This window comes from Strix aluco, chromosome 15, assembly GCF_031877795.1.
Source record: "Strix aluco isolate bStrAlu1 chromosome 15, bStrAlu1.hap1, whole genome shotgun sequence".
NCBI classification, from domain to species: Eukaryota; Metazoa; Chordata; class Aves; order Strigiformes; family Strigidae; genus Strix; species Strix aluco.
Genome location: NC_133945.1, coordinates 15,408,930 through 15,431,833, shown reverse-complemented (window position 1 = coordinate 15,431,833; position 22,904 = coordinate 15,408,930). Strand labels below are relative to the sequence as shown.

Sequence of the window (22,904 nt, the reverse complement as noted above, 5' to 3'; positions counted from 1 at the left end):
ATTTTTTTTAAGTGACATTTTATTGTAAGTTGTACCTTACTGTACTGTATACACATGTACTGTACACATAATATGCATTATGTTGTAGAGTTATGTGCAGCATATGGTCAATTATTCTGTTATTTCATCTTGCAAGCCAATTCTGTACTAACAAAGTTATCCCAAGTCAAGTATCGCCTACTATTTTAATCTCATTTAAAGTGCTAAACAACAAAAGCTTTACCACAAGCTTGTTTTGAAAACTATGTTTTGAGACAAAGTCTATTTTAAATGCCAATAAAAAAAAGACTTTATCTCAACTTCTATTCCAGATTGCATTCACATGTGGGTTTTTTTCCTTTTTGTCACAACCAAAACAATTTAAAGCCTAAACTCAAACCTTCTTTCTTAATTGAAAAACACATATATCTATCCCAGAGTCTTCCTGCAGTTTTGTACCTTTACAAAGCAAAACATTCTTTCAGCTCAACTTCTGGAAATAACAATGATAAAATATTCCTTTGCTATTTTTGGAACGGAAAATGTATAATGAATATCACATTTTGCTTGATTATTTTCAGGTTAGAAGAGATTAAAACTTTGGGTCTTTGTTAGTAATGAACATCCTACAAACTGTTTGCAACACTAACACATTTAAAGGTAAAAAGAGTGTATGAGTTAATTTTTATTTATGGTAATTACCTCTTCACATAGGAATTCAGACTGTAAACATGGGTGCTGCTTGAAGAACATTACAAAGATTTTTATCTGATCTATATAACAACAGATATATGGCAGTGTGTTTCTGACTGATAAAAGTGCCAAAAGAAAACATACTAAAAGTGAAAAATCATTACATCAGAAACTGCAAGGCATAATCTTATGAATAAGAAATTGAAATTCAGGTTCAAGCAAAGCACTAAGATAGTTTAGCTTCCCTCTCACAGTGATACAAGAAAGCTAAAATACTCATTTATCATCCAGTATTCACACCAGTATTTTAAAAATTTTCATAATTTTTATTTCACACTCAACTAGTTTGTATGTGGTGAACTTATTTTTAAGGGGTTTGTTCCATCATAGTGCATTAAATTTAATTGAAAAATTATTTAAACACACATGAATATTTCATAAGTTTCTGAATGACACTAACATTGCAAAAATGCTTACCTGAATTTACATTCTTTGAGAGAACAGGAAGTGGGTCAGTATCTTGATCAGGTTTTATTAGAATCGAGACACCAGATGATGCAGTTATCTCTCTAAGAAGGCTGCTAACACCCTGAGTGGATTCTTTCAATAATGAGGTTACATTTTGCGTTGATTCCTTTAACAAATCAGACACAGTGGGTGTGCATTTGCTCTGTCCGTTTAAATCCTTATTATCAATGTTGATTGCAAAGAGAATGGAGTTCAGACCTTCAGATGAAAGAAAGGGGAAAAAAAGACCAAAAACCCACGATATACTTCATACAAGAGTTACGAAGATACAACCTAAGGATTAACAAAGCTATGACATGTAAAACATTTTTCCCAAAAAATTTCCCACAGTTCTCCATGCATGAATTCTTATCCTTTCATGTACCATTCATTCTTTTTTAAATGATATTCAAGCTGATGCAATCAGTTCTGAATTTATCTTGATGGCTGTTCAGCTGCACATTAAATAAGCAGTAAGTACTGTGAACTCATTTATTTATAACCTTTTATTTAAAACCATTTCACTGCAACTTTAATATTTGTCGGTTCCTATATTTTATTTAACAAAAACTCCTGGGAACCCTATCTTGCGGAATGAAGCATGTGACCATATATCTGAGAAAAGGGGTGTAAAAGGTTATAATACATCACTTCTGTGGTCAGACTCTAGAAAAGTAAGTTATCTGTTGCCATTCCTTACTCTTACTCCCTCTTCATGTATCTACCTATAATTTGGGTCTTACTATAAAAGTCTATCATTGCTCTTCTCTAGTCAGGAATAACCCATTTTGTTTTCTCTAAATTGCGCTAGTTTTTAAAAAATGTTAGCCTTGTCTGATGGTTCGAAAATTTATGTGAAAGACTTTTGAACTGTAGGAAGGCCACATTCACTGTTTTAATAGTTCATCAATTCAGAGCATAAATTGGCATAATAGCTTGACTACTCACCCTGAATGTTCATCTGACACACATTCTCCACATAAGCAAAGACTCTGTTAGAGAAACTCCTCGCAACCAGAAATTGATATAACATCCCAAAACAAAATAGTTTTCCAAGAACGGTAGCATTTAAGAGAAAGTCTTACCAGCTGCCATCGTAGGGATCATACTAGAACGTTCTTCATCCATCAAAAAAGACCAGTCTTCATAGAAGACACTATAATTTGAAAGGGAAAAAAGAATACAGTCTTAAATTAACATATATTCCACTTCTAAAAGACATGAAAACTCTGAAAAGTAAGTATGCATACACCAATGGATCAAATCATATGTCACAGTAACTCCCTGAAGACTTGAAATATATAGAACTGCCTGAACAGTTATCAAATAATTGCTAAATAGTATTTTGTCTTCAGTTTAGCTCTGCATTTTTTAATGGGAAAAAGCCACTCAGGGCAAGGAGGTTCATACTACATTAGCAGTCACAACATTTCTCTACACCTATTGCTATAGTGCAAATTTAAGCTTTTGAATAGCTATAGTTGCCCATAATTACTAAGCCATTTTATAAAAGATTAGAATGCATGAATACAAACAAAAAGATCCACTTCATCTTGAGCAACCTGGTCTAGTGGAAGGTGTCCCTGCCCATGGCAGGGGGGTTGGACTAGATGATCTTTAAGGCCCCTTCCAACCCAAACCATTCTATGATTTTGTGATTCAATGACCTGTTTCAATATCCAAAACCACATCAATTACCCTACATAGGTAGGGTCAAGTAGGAATTTGGATGTAATTTAAAAAAAAAAAAAAAAGGTTAACATGACATAACACTGCGAACACATGAATTTAATTGTTCTAAACCTAGTTCTTTTTAGTAGTAGAATGCTGTATTTTTACTATCAGCCTTCACTTAACTAAACATAAAAACAGATAGCAAGAAATCCCTCAATCTATATTAAAAAATGTTGAGAGTAATTTAAAACTTTCCTAACCGGAAAAGAATTGGGAATGTAAACTGATTCTGTAAATCCCATCTGACTTTGGATAACATTTAAATCTTAAATATTCTGGAATAAACCTTTTTAGAAATACTGTTTCATGTACCATGCAGAGTGCGCTGATAATCCTGATACTGTGCAAGTATTGCTATAAGCATGACAGTAATTAGTGACAAACCAATCCAATGGTTTTCAGATTATTTTTTTTTTCCTTTTGCTGTTTCATTCGTCTTTATTTGATTTCATATCAAAATCTGTCTTGCAAGAAAGGTACAGAGGACTGGAACAGACTAAATATGAGAAGGAGGTACTAACGAGCTCAGTTCGGGCAATAACCTTATCCAGTACATCCATTAACTGATGCAAATGGAAAGAATGCCTTTCTGCTGAATCCACTGAACTGGATCAAGCTCAACAGTTAGTGATAAAAAAGGAAAATACCTCAAATTTTCAAAAAGAAAAGGAGCTGAAGACATATGAAGAAAAAGGTAGGACCCAGTAAAGTATAAACTTAAGTGCATTTTGCACATCCAAAGTAGTTTAGAATTTCACAATGCACCGTAAGTTATTCTCAGTAACTCTGTAACAAGAAAGTTCATAAACTGGTACAAAACCACTTCCAAGTGATCTGCAGTAGTAGCTGCCTATTGCTTGACTGCTGGAGCTTTTCAGTTAGAGGATGAGTATCTCCAGAAGGCAATGGGCAATTACCCCTGACGAACTGGTAAGATCAAGGCTGCAATTGTGTACTATTTCAATGGAATGAGAGTGGCACCTCAAAGCATGGCGTCAAGGTCTCAGTGAGGAAAACTGCTGAAAAAATAGGGAAAGGATTAGGAAAGAGGATGGAAATGACGATGGGGATAGAAGTATATATTCTCATGTGCTAGAATGAAGCCAGTTTCAGGTCACATGTTGATATAGCCACAAGCCACTACCTTAATGGCTGCCAGAATTTCAAAAATGAACAAAACAGAAGTTTGAGGTTAAGTGGCTTCACTGGCATAGCCATTAATGTGACGTATTATTACAGCTGTGTTTTTTGGTTGGTTGGTTGGGTTTTTTTAATCTCAGTACTTCACTTGTCAATACATTTCCTGCATTACAAAGATATCAAATACAGTACCTGAGTCGATTCTTATCTGCAAGCAGCATATGAACATATCTTTCCAGGGAATGTTCATTTAATGCACAGCGCAACCAAGCCCGGCCTCTACCAATATCTGTAGTAATGGTCTTCAGAGAGTAAAAGCGCTGCAGTTCATGTTTATTCAAAACTTCTTTCACATAGTACCAAAACACTGGCTCTGGAACAAAAAAAAACAAACCACCACACCAAAAAAGCTAAGCTAATATCTGAATGCACTTATATGCAATTTTATAAAACAAACAGGAAATGGTACATAACTTTAAACAAAGGTCAATCATTTACTGTCTTGGTATAACTCTCCAGTTATTTATTTCTACAGGACTTGGACTATTTGAGCACTTAGAACTTTTCACTTCATTGAAAAAGCCAAACACACATTAAAGGATTATATCTTACATTTTTAAATAGAATTCACATTTAAAAGCACATGTAAGCTAGTATTTCATCCATAGAATAGAATCACATGTTCAGCTGGGAACATAGTATGCAAAGGAAAAAAATTCTTTAGAACTCAATCTTACTACTGATTGTGAAATGTTAAAAGCTAGGTCCAAAGAACAGGTAGCTCCAGAATTTGCAGACATGCAAATGACAAATTCATGTTACTTTAAAAAACAAGTGTTATATTTAAAAGGCAATAATACCCCTTTCTACTAAAATACTTTCCTTGCCCTGTCCCTAAATATTGATAAAAAGTTTTTTTGCAGTTGCCTCAAATTTCTCAATTGGAGGTAACAAAAATCTACATCAGTAATGGTAAATGTACAGTAAAATACCTAGTATCTCCTAGTACCTCCTGTTTCTTAACTGAATAAGAACATATTTTAAGGACACATTTATTACAATTAAGTTCTTACCATTTTCTCAGGGTGGAAAAAACAACCAAACATCAGATAATTCATCTGTAAGACTTGAATCACAGAATCATCTAGCTTGGAAAAGACCTTGAAGATCATCCAGTCCAACCATTAACCTCACACTGACTGTTCTCAACTACACCATATCCCTCAGCACTATTCAACCCAGCTCTTAAACCCCTCCAGGGATGGGGACTCCACCACTTCCCTGGGCAGCCCATTCCAACACTTGACAACCCGTTCTGGAAAGAAATGCTTCCTAATAGCCAGTCTAAACCTTCCCTGGCACAACTTGAGGCTATTCCCTCTTGTCCTATCACTTCTTACTTGGTTCAAGAGACTCATCCCCAGCTCTCTGCAACCTCCTTTCAGGTAGTTGTAGAGGGCGATGAGGTCTCCCCTCAGCCTCCTCTTCTCCAGACTAAACCCCACCAGTTCCTTCACCCGCTCCTCATACGACATGAGCTCCAGACCCTTCACCAGCTTCCCTGCCCTTCTCTGGACACGCTCGAGTCATTCAATGTCCTTTTTGTAGTGAGGGGCCCAAAACTGAACACAGTCATTGAGGTGCGGCCTCACCAGAGCTGAGTACAGGGGTAAGATCCCTTCCCTGTCCCTGCTGGCCACACTATTTCTGATACAAGCCAGGATACCATTGGCCTTCTTGGCCACCTGGGCACACTGCTGGCTCATGTTCAGCCGGCTGTCAATCAACACCCCCAGGTCCCTCTCTGACTGGCAGCTCTCCAGCCACTCCTCCCCAAGCCTGTAGCGCTGCTGGGGGTTGTTGTGGCCCAAGTGCAGCACCCGGCATTTGGCCTTATTGAAACTCCTACAGTTGGCCTCAGCCCATCGCTCCAGCCTGTCCAGGTCTCTCTGCAGAGCCTCCCTACCCTCGAGCACATCAACACTCCCACCCAACTTGGTGTCATCTGTAAGCTTACTGAGGGTGCACTCGATCCCCTCGTCTAGATCATCAATGAAGATGTTAAACAGGAGTGGCCCCAAAACCGAGCCCTGGGGGACACCACTCATGATCGGCCACCGACTGGATTTAACTCCATTCACCACCACTCTTTGGGCCCGGCCATCCAGCCAGTTTTTTACCCAGTGAAGCGTGTGCCCATCCAAGCCATGAGCAGACAGTTTTGCCAGAAGAATGCTGTGGGAAACAGTGGCAAAGGCTTTACTAAAATCAAGGCAGATAACATCCACATCCTTTCCCTCATCCAATAAGCAGGAATCATTACTATATGGTATGGTTTGGCAATCATTAGTCATTAATGTTACATCAAATACACACTGCTTGAAAGTATCTTAAAATACAACATTAACAATAAAGTTCATGTGGCTTTGATTTGTTATAAATAGAATTGCTTTAATAACTAGAATGGTTTGAAAGCTGTTAACCGATACAGTTAGTAACATATTAAGAGACTGAATGTTAAGGAAAATAGGATATTTTTAAAAGCAAAAAAATCTGAGAAACTCAAACATTACAAAAAAATTTTAAATGCATCAATCTCTCAAGGAAGACATGCAGGTACTCCTTTTGACAGTTTAATGAATGTCTTTGCTCAACATTTTTTTTAAGTTAACAAAAAAGGGAAAATAATTCTATTGTACAAGTGAATGGTGCACTGTCACCTGAAATATTATGCTGGTTTTTCATCATAATCTCCATGTAGGCAGCATAAAGCAGATGTTTAAAGATGGGTAAAAAATTTCCTCAAAGACACAGAAAAAAAATTCATGAGAGAGAAAACAGATTGAGCCTGCCACCCCTTGCTTATCACTTGCCTGAATCTTTTTTAATGTAGTAAGAATTTTAAGAAAATGCCATCCATGATGCTTTTCTTTCTCTCTGCTAAATAAAGAGCATGCAGTCAGATTTTGAATAGGTTTTCACTACAGCTTATGGCTTCTTTTGGTGAAATATGCTCATTTGAGGGTATGAGGTTTTTACTGATCTCTGCTGAAAGCCAAATACAGTATTAGATTAGCAAAGTTTGTAACATAATTTTAGAAACCTAAACACACAACAAGCAACTTAGACTCATTAACTAAAAGTTTTGCCAAACAGGTCTGACAGCTATGCAAAAATAACCCAGAGCTCTTCTAAATTAGACAAATGTGCAAAACACAGAAACCACTGAATTGACAATGTAGGATGCAAAAATAAAGGTATACTTTGCTGAACTAGGACCTCATAGGCACATTAACATGCAAAGGTCTAGTGAACATATAACAGCATTCAAATATCATATGTCCTACTCCTTTGGCTTCAACTTATTTGATTTGCATTTCAAAAATAAAATGCATATATATGTAAAAAAAGCAGCCCTTAAAATGCCAAATTTGTATCACGATGATAGCGATTTAATGATTTCATTGTTTCTTATGACCAATAAAATTCATTTTTCCATCTTGCTAAAGCTCAAAACAGTATTAAAGTAGGAAGTGAAAATAGTACAAGGAATAGAGAAAATAAGCAGATTTCCCCTTGTGCTGAGAGTGAAACTCAGTGTTTCTTGGCATTCTGATTATTTACAGATATCAAGGATTTTTAAAAGCTTCAAAATTTGGGTTATCATCAGTTTTTAATCAAAATCTATTCAATGGAAATAAAGTAAGAGCATTCCATACTCTAAGTCCCTCCATGACATACTTTACGAAAACAGTAATGTAAGTGGCACTTTCAAATTACTAAATTCTCTTCTTTGGGAGTAGCATTAAATGAAAATCCAAGTCCTAACTGTTGATATTATTTTTCATAGCAAATAATCCAAGATTTGTTATTTAGAAGTAAGATCATTTTAATTTCAGCAAAATACAATTTGTACAATTGTACTGTAGGCAGAGGAGACACTGACATTATGCATTCACCCAAATATAAATCACCTTGTGAAAACAGTTTATTTAAATTTATATCACCACAGTTCCAGTAACTGCAATAGTACTAATCATTAATCAGCACCAAACAGCAATCATGTCTCAAGATGAGTGCAGAGATCAGTCTGAAGTCAGGTTCAGTGCCTTCTCATGAAAAAAAAAAAAAAAAGTAAAGAAAACAACTTATACTGTGCAGCCATTGTGCATTTCAGTGTCTGTTCTGTCAAGTAAGTTCTGTCAAGCAAGTTTCATATTTGTCACGAGTGTCTCACAGTAGAACATTCTTTACTACAGTTGGAAATATTAGTTCTCTCACTTTTAATTGAGAGTATCATTAAATGAAGTTTATATTCAATAAGCCTTAGTTTATCACTTTCATTCCTAACCACAGCAACTAATAATTTTACCACATTAGCCCTCAGCATTAGTCTACAATGGCCTACATTCCTAAGCAAGTTATGATATGCAAAGTAGTAAAACTATAAACATACTGCAACTTAGTGACAATTTTGAAATACAATTCCATTTTTGGTATTGACATGATTTGAGGCTGAGAACAAGCCACATCCATAATTCTGTCATGGTTTATCTATCTGTAAATGGATAATACTATCCTATAGTTACAGCATCAAAGTATATACATTAATCTATAGCAATATGCAGCACCAGAATGACAAAAAAAAAAAGCAACAAAGACAAAATTTTTCTTCAGCCTGGAGACGAGAAGGCTTAGGGGAGGTGCCTAATAGCAGTCCTCCAGTACCTACAAGAAAGTCATCAAGAAGACTGATTTAGGCTCTTTGCATCAGCACGTAGCAGGAAGACAGCAGACAACAGGCATGACCTAAAACAAGAGAGGCCTAGACTGGATATAAGGAAAATCTCTTTTCATCATGAGGATAGTCAAATGTTGGAACATTGTTGCCCAAAGAGGTTATGCAGTCTGTGGAGGTTTTCAAGTCCCAAATGGATAAAGCAACCTGAGCAACCTCGTTTAACCTCACTGATGATCTCTGTAGGACTGCAGACCTCCTGAGCACCCTTCCAACTTGAATTAGCCTATGATCCTCTGATTGAGTGCAGAAAAGACGCTGCTATGAACTATTACTGCTCTTACTGACAGAAAGATTACTCTAATAATACAGTAGAAAGAGCAGCCAGAGGCAATGGAAAAGTTGATCTACTCAGAGTCTTTTCACTACATTGTCCTAATAATTTTTAGTGAATACTGCATCAGCTACAGTATTCTCACATAACTTAAACTGGAGTTAAACAAAGAGACCCTCATATTGTTACAAACTAAATATAGAATACCAGTTTTATTGTTTGCTGGTTTTGTTTAGATTGCTTAATATAAGATTAAAACAGCTGCGTATGTCTGTAATCACCATACCATCAACTGATACCAAATCACACTGATGTTAGGAATGTGTTTACTTGAATATATATTTAAAAAATTAAAATATTTTTTAAAGGATTTTTAAGTCATAGTTCTAAGGAGCTACTACTGGAGTTTTTATTTAAAACTTTTTTTCATTTAATAATAACAAAGTAAAACACTGAAGCTCTTAAATGCAAAATGATGCTACATTGTTTACAGCCATTTGAAAGTACAGTCTGTCATAGAGTATCTGTAAATTTCAAATGAAAACCACTGCTGAACAACTGTATTTTTCAAATGTCAAAGCCTGAATGTATAGCCTAAACAGCAGTATTCCACTGTGCTAAAGAAAAAGATGACACCAGTGATTATGTTAGACAGAATGGAACATAAATCATACCAGACTCATTTGCCTGAAAGTGATAAAAATATAGATGTACTTTGCAAGTGCTTTCAGAAAAAAAACACCCCAACACTGTAATTCGCACAGATAAATGCAGTGGAACCCAATAATTTCCATTTAAAAAAAAAAAGAAGCTTCTCTTCTTAGTCATTGTACAGCATTCAATTTGCTGCAAAGCAGCCATGTGTTCTTGAACTTCCATACATTGCTTAACTTTACTAAGGAGTAAAAATGATGGTTTCTTCCTTCTCCCATTCCCTAACCATAGATAACTTTCCCAACTTTCTCCTCTTCCTCCACATCACCTTGCTGACAAGCCCCCAAATAAGATACACATACGTACTAACATATAACTAAGTTGTTACTAGGTTCCCAAGCATCAAAAATGCACCTTTGTACTTCTGACCACTAAAAGACGGGAACAAAAATTTCATACACCCTTGACATTATCAACAGGCAAAAATCATAAGAATTAAATGTAATGTCTCCAAATTTAAAGACACACTATTTGCATGAATCAGAGGGCATAACAGGGGAGAACATTTTCTGCACCAAAGCATAAGACTCTCAATTGCAAGTTTGGGGGATAAAAAGTAGATAAACAAATCACTACCCATTAAAGAGATGGAAACTACCCAGAGGCTGAAAGAGACTACAGAGTATCTAATCCCCAATTGCAAACACATACAAGGGAGAAAAAAAGCATACAAAAGAGAGGAAAAATCTGTAAAGATTGTGTAAACAGCTGAATTTTTCTTACTTGTTCATTTAGAGTCCACAAAGTGTCAAGTCTTGCCCATTACTAAGTAAATAGGCAAACATGGGAAAGTCACCAAGTTCTCTAAAAGCATAGCTGTTCTAGCTCCACAAAAAAGCCAAGTCTGGAGCCTTTAACCCATTAGCAGGAAAGTCAGCACGCAAAGACCCAACATTTCACCCTGTCATCCACAGGACACATCTGTTGTTACAGCAATTTAAAAACCCATTATATCAAACTACACATTTCGTGTTAATGTAATATCAATTATATGCAGTTGTCTGATGTAACTGGAAGTTATGGCTGGAGATCAAAATATATTAACAATTCTAGTACTACTGAATATATTTTTTTAAAAAAGCAAATCAAAACCCCACTATGTGTTACATGTTACACCTGACACAGTTTCAAAACTTCTTTTCTTTAAATGTGGAGAAAGTAATAACCCTGTTTAAGAAAAAAGATACTGTATGTCAAACTTCACAACAAAACTGATGAACGCCTTCAGATACTTTTGATAAAAAAAACAAGGGAAACTTCAAGGTGAAGAGAAGGCAACAAAAAGAAAGGAATCTTATCTTTAAATGTGGAGAAAGTAATAAAAAACCCAACCAATATAAGTAATGTAAGTTTTGTTTTTAAAATGATATCAATACTTAGAAGTTAAACATATCTTATGCTATAGAATATGGCAGTTAAAGAACAGAGTAAGACAAGGTTAAGAATGAAAATGTTGTAGTAAAAACTTAACAGCACGTTTACACAGTGCTTATCCATATCAGAATTCAAAAGAAATGGTGCCAATGATACTATTCATGATGGAACTGTAGGAAGTGCAGGTTTCTAAACACCAAGATTTCTAGAGAAACTTGGTATGAAAGTTAAACTAGATTAAGAAAGCAATAACCATTTTCACTGTTTAATGAAAGTCCAAGTATTAAGTATGATACCAACAGTCAGCAGTTTGGTGCATTGCTTAAAATTTCCATTGGAAATTATATCACTTGCTTGCAATTATCAACAGTTTAAAATAGAACAGTTATGATTAACAACTTACCTGTTTCGGTTTTACTGGAGAAACCTGCTGCCTGTTTGATCGCTGCTGCTGTTAAAGCTAGTCCTCGGCTCCTCCTCAGACCATGCTGTAACACAGCTTCAAACTGAGCACACAAACAAGTGACTCTGCAACAGAATGTTTAAAGAAATCATGTGAAAAAAACATCAACTATGTTCCTATACAGCAGGTTTATTCTAAATCTCTGAATAGGGAATGTAAAGGTGAGCCACGATCCTATATGTAGTGAAAGACTCCTTTTATGTGCTAATCGCATTATTTGCAAACAGTATAATCTACTTATACCTACAGTCTCATGATGACTATCCAAAACTGGGGCACAAATTACATTCAGAAGAATTGGCAATCAATTTGAGAAATCATCCTCACCTGCTATGGTGGCTGTTAGTCATCTTACTTCAGCTTCAGAAATACTTTTCATGTAATGCAACTACATTTTCATAAGTATGCTTTGTACTACACATGCAATGAATGATTTTCTGAAAATACGTGATAAGTTCCTATACAATTAATAGACAATTTTGTTAATTTGCATTAGGACGCTGTAATTCAAGCCTAGGAAAACAATTAAACATACATTTTAACGTCCTTCAGAAATCCTAGGCATAGGAAAATAAGAAAGATTTTTCTGAAGATGTGTTGAAACTTCAGGTTTTGATGTTGTTCTCTACAATACTATTTATAAATTTTCTGATTTTTTTTTTTAACATAACCCGGTTAATAAATGAATTTTCACACAGGTAGAAACATTGTAAAACTTGCAAAGTTTTAAAATTCAGCCTGCCAAAGAAAGGAATTTATTGTAACCTACAGGGAATAACTGTTAAGGTGTAACAGACATGAATACAACCTGTTTATTTCAAATCTTATTTTCTCTAGGTTTTATTTTTGCCATTAAATAAACAATAGTTAAAACTTAAGCTTTGAGAAAGCTGTCACCTGGCTGCCAAAGCTTATTACTAAAAGGAAGGATGGATACTTTAACTAAGTTCAAGCAAATAAATAAAAACAGTTGACAAAGTGGCTCAGGGCTCTGCCCCAGCATTCCAGAAGTACAGTGTTCTATTCAGTCACAAAAAAGTACAAGATCTCAGGGGGAGCACTGACAGAAAGAGGTATATTTACCATAACTGCCCTGAACAGAAGAGCTTTTAAAACATAATGCTTTCCAATACATCTATGTTAGGAAAACTTTACTAATAAAGCAGAACAGAATTCAAACAATACTCAAGATGACTGTAGAGCAGTTGTGATTAATTTTTGCCGAAAAGTCTGTTGCTGTTAAAAATGGAAATTCCAGCAACTACATGACCCCCCCACGAAAACAAAACAAAAAATCTACTTAACTTTATCAATTCAGAAAAAGCAGAACAGAAACTAGGTTCTGTGAAAGAGCGCATATTATTAAAAATCCATGTGCACTGAGAATCAAAACAAGAAAACTGTGCAGTATTTTACAGAAAAATTTACCCACTAGTAAAACAAAATAAACTTTCTTTAAAAATCAGGTATTCTACAATGCCCAATATACGTAGTATATTTACTAGAAAGCATCACAAGGGTATGTTAAATAAACAAATACAGAAAAACATAGACAAGTCTAGCATACACAGACATAGTAGAACTCTGAACAATTATAATCTGAAAGACAAAAAAAAACACTGGGAGTGTAACACTTGGATAATCATGGATTTTACTGGATTTTGATCTAAATTCTCAGACTATCCTCATTTTTAATATTATCTCACAATATTTAGCATAGTAACAACCTCAAACACCATGAAATTTAGGGGGAAAAAAAAAATCTATAACTGTAATTTCCACTTCCTTTTTAATCCTACAACTGCCTAGCTATAATCCATTATTCAGGATGTCTACTGAATTCTAAGGAAAATATTTATAAGTAAAATTTGGTCAGCATTGTATCTTTGGAATCCTAACTCTCTCTATCAGAAGACATGTCATCATTCAAATTATTCAATGTCATCACTAAACGTCATCATTCAAATCATTAAACAGCTGCAGCAAACAAGTTGTTCAGGCAAACAGAGCAACAAAGTAAAAATTTTAGATCCAAAGGATTTGCTCTACATAGGAGGTACTTTCTTCTAGCCATGTTTACACAATCTACTACAAAGGCAAACATCACCAATACATTGTCTCACATAAACTTAACAGTTATTAAATAACGATCTCCAGCTGATGCTTCTGTGCCAACAGGTATAGCTGCACAGCCAGTACAACTGCTAAAGTGCTTCAGCCACAGCATCCTTTTATCCCACCTGCACCTTCTCGCTTCCTCCCTCACATCAGCTTTCATCCAACAAACCCTGTGCTGAACAGACTCTGCACTAAAATGTTTCCACTATGCTAGTTCAATGAAACACTATTTCTCTGTTTCCCCAAAACATTGTAGGCTGAAAGTCAAGGGCAGGACAGGATGACAGTAGTAGCCAAAAGTCAGGCATGCTTAAGCTGCCATGCAGGAGCATTAGCCTGGAGTTTCATGCACGCAGGTAATGCACAGAAACTGCATTACAAGCTGCTCCTGAAAGGAGATTGGGTCTGCACTCTCATCCCTTGTTGGTTTTTTCCTCCTCTTCTGTACTTCCCATTTTTCTAGCTGCATGATCTTCCCCTCCTTGCAGCAACTCTAGCATTCACCAGATGTTTTACCAATTTAACTCACTAAAATGGCAGAAAGTTAACCTTTTGCACTGTTTCTTCTTTTATTAAATTAATTCAGAGGGGACTGGATGATCACCAGGCATTGCTTAAAAAGGTGATGGAAGGGAGTAGTACTGAAGTCAGAGACCTTGAGGAGATGCATGAATCCTTACCACCCCTTCAATAGCAATGAATTATCATGTTGGTTTTCCAGAGGTCATGAAACCACACCCTTACACATGTTCTTAAAGACTGAATTGGGAGGGCTCTGGAGAGAGTTTTATGCATCACTTATAAATGATCAACAGATAATTAACTTCTTCATAAAAGGCAAAGTCAAACTTCAAGGACATAAGAAAAATGACAACAAAAAAATGCATTTATTTCTGGTGGTTTAGTTATCCGAGATTCTTTGATAGGCCAGATTCTGAGAAAGACTCAATAGGATACAAAAAACACTGCAATTTCTGTCTGCGAGTCATCTTCTTAAAACCCCTAGGAACCAATATGCCATATTCTACAACAAATGCAACTAACAGGAATTAAATTACTTTTTTTTTTTTACTTAAATAAAATAAAAAGGAACAACTTCTTGTACAGAAAAAGAAAAAAACAGGTTTAAAACATATCATAAGAAACTATGAACACAGATTTTCTTAATGACTGTGTTAAACACACTTGACACTTACTTGTCAAGCTTCACAAAACACAGGTGTATTGGTAATAAATATGCATTCATTTTAAAAGAGGTTTTAGGGAAAACAAATTCTCCCAATCTCATGTTCAGACCTCAGAATTCAATGCTTTGTCATGAACTCTGCAGCCAGTTAAACACCTGTAATTTCATACAGAAGAACACTCTTTGTTAAGCTGTCAAATTTGTAATAAGATGAAAAAATCAGAGTCCCATGTCAGTGTTTGTATAAAAAAAAGGAACAGGGTTTTTTTATTGTCAAGTATTTTGTGCCTTATGTTTTATGTCATTATGACACAAAAATCTAAGCATATTAAAAGTTTCTTACGCTATTTTACCTGCTATCGGAGTCAGAAGCAATTTCTTTTCTTCCTCCAAAACGTATTTGACACTGCGATAAACAGATTTTAAGAAATTTGTTACACTTACAAACTCAATGTTCTGAAATATTTCCCTATAAGAAACAAAAGTCATAACAAAAAAAGAAAGCAGTACAAAATAAAGCATTGACATATACAGCTTGCAACCAAAAAGTGCTTTACAGCATCATGTTCCACTAAAGGGCTACTCCTGCAGTTCAAATATATTCTTGCTAGCCAGAATAACACACCTGCCGGTCCTTCAATACATTTAAAATTGAGTAAAAATTACTACTTTTGAGTTTTAAATGTACACCCACAAAAACAAACACTGCTTCTATTCAGTTCAGTGCTACAATTACAGAAGATTCATTCTTTATAAAACGTATCAATGGCTTACTTTTGAGGCATTCCTTTGCCTCCCAAGCGCTCCTGAATTGAATCCAGTCTATAAAATTCTACTTTCTGAAATTCATGTTAATGCAAGATACATACATACATAAATAAATCCTATTTTTACCAGTACTTTTACCATTCAGTAAAACCCTAGTGTGAAGAAAACAAGCTGCTACTGTAAAATGTTAACCAATTTAGCCTTCACAGTACACTACAATTTAGTTCAGCCATGTAAGTATTACAAATACCTATATTTATAATGTATGTTCTATATTTTATATATATTAACAATATATAGTACAAATCTAACATGTCAAGAACAAGAATTTTAAACAAATACTGCATAAGAGGTGTTTGCTAGCAGACACAGAAACTCAGTAGTAAGCTGTAAAAGACAAGAGTTCTTCTTTGCCTGGTAAAGAGGAGAAAAAAGGGCAAAGACAGTTGCTGACAGTACTGACAACTCAGAGTAAGTATATTGTAGAAATAGGCACTGGACTTCTTACCTGTTTGACTGCATCCAGTAGACGCTCTAGAAGAAACTGTCTTTTAGTGTCATTGTTCTGTGAACCTGAAATTCAACAAAATAAGAACATTTTAAAATAAACAGGTTGTTAAGAAAAATACATCTGGGCCAACACAAGGGCCCTGAAAACTTTCTTCCCATGCCAATTATTTCATTACATTTATTAATGTATCTTCTCTAAATAAAATTATGCAGTATAAATTGGTTGGATTAGGTGTATGATGGAGCTCGCACTGCAACCCCATAATGTTCATGCTGGGACAACTACCGGGGTAGTATATCATCATAGCACAAGAAAAGAACGGAAAATGAGAAAGAGACAGCAGGAATATCTTCTTACTGTTCAACAACCTTACTGCAGAAAGAGTTTTAAGTCAGGTGAACAAAGAACAATTGTTACAATAAATCCCTTAAAATTTAACTGCCAGCACAGCTCTTCCTGATTAACACCTATAAAATTTAGTTTGTTACTATACTTGCAACTACACAAGACAATCTTTAACTTCTCAATCATTTCAACAAAAAATAGCATAATACTTTGTTTATTGGTATATGCTTTATAAACTCCCATGAATATGTGCAAAATTTATTGTTTAATTAACCTACATCACCTCTATAATTTCCTTATTCTGAGCTTAAATTCAAAATATCATTCAAATACCTCTGTGACCTCTCTGGAAGTAATTCTATTCTGCTTTTCCTCTCAAGGAACATACAACTAATATATGCATAGACTGAAAGCCAATTATCAAAACTCTGCATGAGCAAGTTCCTCCAGATGCTGAAAATCAAACACCACACAGTAAGTCCTCTGGTAAATAGAGATGACATCAAAGATGTGTGTCTCTTCCTCTTGCTGTCCAACACTGCGATGTCTCAATCCCAGAATTTCCCGTCTTCATAATCACATTCAAAGTAGTTTGCTCCTAAACCAGCAGGAGGGCACTGAAATTATTCTGCCTTTGTTTCATCTTAAATATGGGATTAGAACTAAAACCCCACAGTAAGCCTATAATACACAATGCCAGGATAAAGAAAATAATAGGAAAAACGTGCAAATGTCGCTGCTTGTAACTAAGCTTCACAATGCTTATTTAGCTGATTACAGTGGATTTTCAAAAGTTATACTTCCAGTTTTGAAGTCTAACTCAAACTGTGCAGACATGTGATGTATGAATTTTGGTTCTGTTAGTCAAATACTCCGATGCGTGCAAACTCAGGTGAAGATGCAAACAATGGTCAATACTAGTAAAGGACTGTAGAAACAAACCCCATACCATGTAGGTTTTAACTTCCAAACAACTATGCCATTTATGCCACTGTGAAGATAAGGTTAAATTCATATAAACCCTGCTACTCCACTTTGTGCTCCTTCACAGATTACAATTTTATTAAATTATATTCACTGTTCCTACCATGCATGCATTGCCAAAACCAGACACATGCCTATGCATCTAAATGCCTTATAATAAATCACATAACTGTAAAATAAGGAAAACAATTAACTCCCAACTTTTACTACAACTCCTCATGCACAGTAACACTGAATACACATGAGCACATGAACCTGCAGATTTTTTCAAAACTCATTACCTCTGCAGCCTTATGATATCCACATAGCTGCAAGAATAGGCATAATGCAACATTTAACAGTGTGAGACTACTTCAGAGCAAATACGTGTAATTAATAGTTTTGTGACCTGAAAAACATCTGTCAAATGAAAATACTAAGTATGTGGGTTAAGTTTGTTTTCCAAATGCAATACAGTTAGTTTTTAAATTCACATCTCTTTGGCATTTTTGTATTTATTTGGTAACACAGAAATAGTCTGCAACTAGATACCAGACTGTGAACAATATAAAAAAAATGCATAAATACAGAAAACCTGCAGATGATCACTATGCTAATTGATGTTCTAAAAGACTAAGGCAGGAGATATCAAACAGCCTTAAATTTACACAGAGTGCACTGTAACATGTATTTTGTCTTTATTTTACTTGCAAATTTGTACTAATAACAATTATGACTACATATGATTACAATCAATAATTTCCATAAGCAATTCAGATCACCTTCACCATTAACAGGGCCACGAGGCCACATAATGTCTATACTGAGGGCTGGCCGAGGTTTCTGCCCAACGCATGTCTTCAGAATTCTTCTACTGCTGTGCTTAACATAGAAGTTTTGCAGGTAGAAGAAAAAGAATATTCACAAAGTCTAACATTTTTTAAAAACTAAAAGTTTTGTGTTTTTACAAGCAGAAGACATTTTTCTTTGTAATAAGCCTAGAAAATGTAGTACTATTTAGCACTGGTTTTGTTTCAAGTAGATGGAAGGTACAAATAAATCTTTACTAACTCTGTTTAAGATTTTGCTCTTTTACAGTCTTCATTTTCTAAACTCATTAAAAAAAAGAAGAGGCATATTTTCAGACAAGAGCACCAATTAACTGTGATCAACTGTAATTGACTAAAAGCCTAACAGAGTATTACAAACTGACCAAAATACCCTCCCACTGATTCAGAATAGTGATAAAAACTGCAGTCACACACACACAAATACAAAACATAAGAATGCATGAAAACAGCATTACTCAGAAAAAAGCCTATATTTAGACTATTGCAATAAAAAGAGGAAGTTCATACATGAGTCTAAAAATAATTGTGAAAACATAAGGCTGCAAAAACTAAGAAACTTAAAGAGACTCCTCTCATCAACAACTACTCAATCAAAAAGGGTTAAAAATAGGCTCAGGTACTGCACCTGCCACTGTGACCCTTGTCATTTTTTGTTGTTCATGGTCATGCTTTCCTGTTCTTAAAACAAACTTCTCTCCATACCCTGCCAGAAATATACACACCTACAGCAGAAGAAAACTGACTATGCAAGTAAACGAAAACAGGATTTTCATCCCGTTCTTTATAGGTACAGCTCTCTTCAGTGCCCCATATAGCATATAGGTTAAAAAAATAGATCTCAGGTTGCTCTTCAAGTCTTGTATGCAAAATTTCAGACTGCAATTCCTTTTGCTTGGTCTAGTACAGGTTTGGAGGGTACAAGTTTACGATAAAGCAAACACAGACCTAACTTAAATACTACTTCATACTACATTATTTTGATTCTACTGCCTCATGCTGAATTAGTCGCATTTTTGTATGTTTTTTGAAACTGTCACAACACCCCTAATTCTTGACACACACATAAATCAGGTATCCTTGCGTTACTTCCCTTTAAAGCTTAGCCTATGCAACACTGTCCAACAAAATATGAGGATGTAATTAGCAAGCAGCATTAGTAATATTAAAGTAATGCTCAAATCAACAGGAAGCTACCTTCACATCCACTAGAAATACACTGTAGCTAAAAACAATACCTTAGAAATAATTATAGCCATTAGGGAAAGAGGTTCTTCTGTCTATATTTTAGGAAGAGCCCTTTTACTTTTAAGGGCTAAAATTGGGCAGGGAAATAAGTATAGACAGTGCTTTTACAGCCACTTAAATTAGATGATGTTAACATTACCTACCCCCTTTATCTGAAGCAAGTATGATATTGATACACATCTCTGTCCTGATCTGTTCCACTTACATTATTCCAGAAAAATAGAGTATTGTATAACAGTAAAGTTTGGAAAAGTGCAAAATTAGTGTTCTTTTTGTTATCTTGCTGTCTAATTGAAATTGTTGGAAAAGTTGTACGGGTCTTGGCAAGGGCTACACATGCGTAGGTTAGCTATACAACTAAACTACTAGCCTTAATGTCACCTTAGGCATTATTCTAAGTAATTAAATGTTTTCTCTCCTCATAAACCTGTATCTCTTGTTTAAAAAAAAGATTAAAGGTATTAAAAATAACTACATGATGAGGCTTTGTGCCACCAGAAGGGCCACCTTGCCTTTTGAGTCACAGAATTCAAATAGAGCTCCCAAAGATGAGTCTCCTAGGAAGATTTAGGCTCTGATTTGCACAAGGCTAGTCCCAGCCTGAATTCACCATTGACAGGCTGAGGTTTTCCATATGAAAACGCTGAATCTTCAGAACTGGGATTGTCTATACTGTGTCAAGATCTAAAACATTTGAGAAAATTTCTTTTTCCATGGCTTGAAAGATTTGACTGTTACTTGCATTTTTCACATGAATTTTTTTTTCTTCATCTCTCCTTCCATAAAAACCTTTGGTTTTCTTCTTACCACAAAGATGAGAACAAAACAGATTTTTAGTATCAATATTTTTAGTATCTTTGGCAACAGATCTCACCATGTATTAAATCAGGGTGGGAGAAAAGCACAGGATCTAATTTTCAGGTGCAGAGTGTTGTTGGCAACTTCCATTACTGAAATTGTATAACCAGAACCATGAAAGCATTTACTAAATCACCTCCCTTCTTAAAAAAACCCAAACAAACCCTTGTCAATGTGTTTTAAGACATACTGAGTCCTTTACATCTACAGTAAAAATCTATTAGAATTTCTTCCTCCATCCTAACAAGTAACTCTCCGTGCTGGCCCGTTCAAGTGCCTAATGCTTCCTCCAGTCCTGAAGTTTATGGGTCCCAATTCTCATGCAAAGCTTTTTATTATTTCCCATCACAAACACCTCAAAAACCTCAGGATTTAGCACATCAACCCAAGAGCTTCACTGTAACACAGAGGCCAGAAATGAACACATCCACAACCAACATGTCCTCATCAGAACAGTTAGAGAAACAGCAACAATCCACCCTAAATACGGGAAGGGACAACTTTTTCCACTAGCCATGCTTCTCACCTCTCCCACCAGCTGCAAGCTAGTAAGTTCATTTTTATTATTATTTTCTATTGGTCATTTATTTTCTCGGGAATACTTCCTGAGATTTTGCACAGTTGAGGCAACGGAGATCCCCGAGCCCAGCATCACTTGTCCTGTGAGCCAGTGCCACGCTCAAGGGCAGACTGTAGGATTTAAAACGAGGTAAAACACCACTTCTGGTGGGCTCTGGGAGCCAAAACGAGGAGCGGGGTGTGGTGATGCGGGCAAGGGCTGAACCCTACCCCGCACTGCGGGGCCAGACAGGCCAAAGTCTCCTGTGCCTCACCATGCCGCAGCCCCACCGGGGAGAAGCAAGGAGGGAGAAAGGGGCCTCGGCCCGCGGGGGACAGGGCCACGCCTGACCGAGCAGGCAGCGGAGCGGCGGGGAACCCCCGGGCAAGCTCTGCCCGCGCCAGCCCCGACAGCGCCCCAGAGACTCGGCGACCCCACCGAGCGCGCCCCGGCAGCGGAGAGGGCCCCGCTCCAGCCCTCCACTCACCACTCATGGTGGCCGCGGGGCTCGCACCCTCCGTCCGCCGGACCCGGTCCCTCCTCCCGCACAGCCCAGCGCCGGGCCGGCCAGCGCACACGCTCCGCCCCGGAACCCCGCCCCGCCGCCCCGGAAGGTAAACACGGCCCCGCGGCGGCCCGGGCGGGCGGCGGTGAGCTGCCCTGCGCCCGCGCCGCCTCCCCTCAGGGGCTCCTGCCAGGCGCGCGCTCCTGAGAAAAAGGCGCGGAGCTGCCAGGCTCGCGCCTCCGTCCAGCAGCGCCCCGCTGCGGGGAAGCCCCGGGCAGCCCCTCCGCCTCACCGAAAAGCCTGACGGCCTACCCGTGCCGTGATTCTGTGGGGAAGCGAAGAAATACCGGGCAGATAAAAGATGAGAAAAACGGAAATAAAATGCTGTCACATGTGCCGTGTAAGCTAAAAGTCCTACAAGGTTCATGCTTCAAAAAAAACGTACAGAAATTGTGAAACCTTTGATTAAAAAAAAAAAAAAAAAAAGGCAAAAAGGCAAGTAATTTGCTTAAATGTTGTAGATCCGTTTTAAGGCATCACCTGGCTGGTTTGTTGCACACTCTCAATATAGCGCTGTGTATTTGCCACATACTCCACGCTGTGCCGGGCAACAGAGCTTAGCCTTTTTTTTTTTTTTTTTTTTAAAGAGTTCCTAGATGATAATAGTAAATTTCATACCACAGTAGGTCTATTTAAGAGTTTTTGGCTATGTGTGACCAGACCTACACAGCTAACTCATAACTGGCCCAAACGTTGTGGTCAGCCTCCTGAAGATGCTGTAATGGTGATCGTTTATAGATTTTGTGCAATAATTTACTAGTCTTAAAACATTTTAATTCATCATTCATTCACAAACCTGAAATAGAAAATTATCTACAAATAAAAAGATTGTTGTTGTTTTTGCAGTTTTCCAGGAATTAAACTGGCCTAATACTACGAACATAACATTAATGCTTGTGAGGCAAGGTGGCAGAAGTACATCCCTAATTTTAGGCCATACAGTAGCATTGCATGACTATATTTAATCAGCAGTCCTTGTACATATAACAAGGGCAAGTAAAAAAATTAGTAAAATAGAAAGAAATCTTTATAGAATTCAGTCTGAAAAACTCTTGGCACTTAAAGGAAAGTCTGCACCATCAGGAAATAACATTGGGATGGCAGGTATGGTGCTTTACGGCACCAGAACCTCCCTTAGTGTGACCTGGAGATACTATCAGAGCTCCATACTCTTCAAAACTTGGTGCATAAGAGAAAAGCAACTGCCATCATCTACCTGGACTTGTGCAAAGCATGTGACGCTGTCCTGCACAACATCC

The 22,904-nt window shown here is 36.7% G+C and overlaps 1 protein-coding gene across 13 annotated transcripts in view; it reads right to left on the bottom strand.

The window, feature by feature from the left end:
- SNX29 (sorting nexin 29) overlaps positions 1 to 22,143 on the bottom strand; it is a 147,157-nt gene extending 125,014 nt beyond the window's left edge. For all 13 annotated transcript variants that reach the window (XR_012625312.1, XR_012625313.1, XR_012625314.1 and 10 more), the window contains exons 1-7: positions 21,568 to 22,143; positions 16,257 to 16,321; positions 15,334 to 15,386; positions 11,617 to 11,741; positions 4,246 to 4,426; positions 2,265 to 2,335; positions 1,150 to 1,398 (exon numbers count right to left, since the gene is read on the bottom strand). Coding sequence is in view for 10 of the 13 variants with exons in the window: in XM_074841333.1 (XP_074697434.1) it covers positions 1,150 to 1,398; positions 2,265 to 2,335; positions 4,246 to 4,426; positions 11,617 to 11,741; positions 15,334 to 15,386; positions 16,257 to 16,321; positions 21,568 to 22,012 (1,189 nt within the window). In the remaining 3 variants the exon portion in view is untranslated. The remainder of the gene's footprint in view (positions 1 to 1,149; positions 1,399 to 2,264; positions 2,336 to 4,245; positions 4,427 to 11,616; positions 11,742 to 15,333; positions 15,387 to 16,256; positions 16,322 to 21,567) is intronic.
- Positions 22,144 to 22,904: the final 761 nt, after the last annotated feature.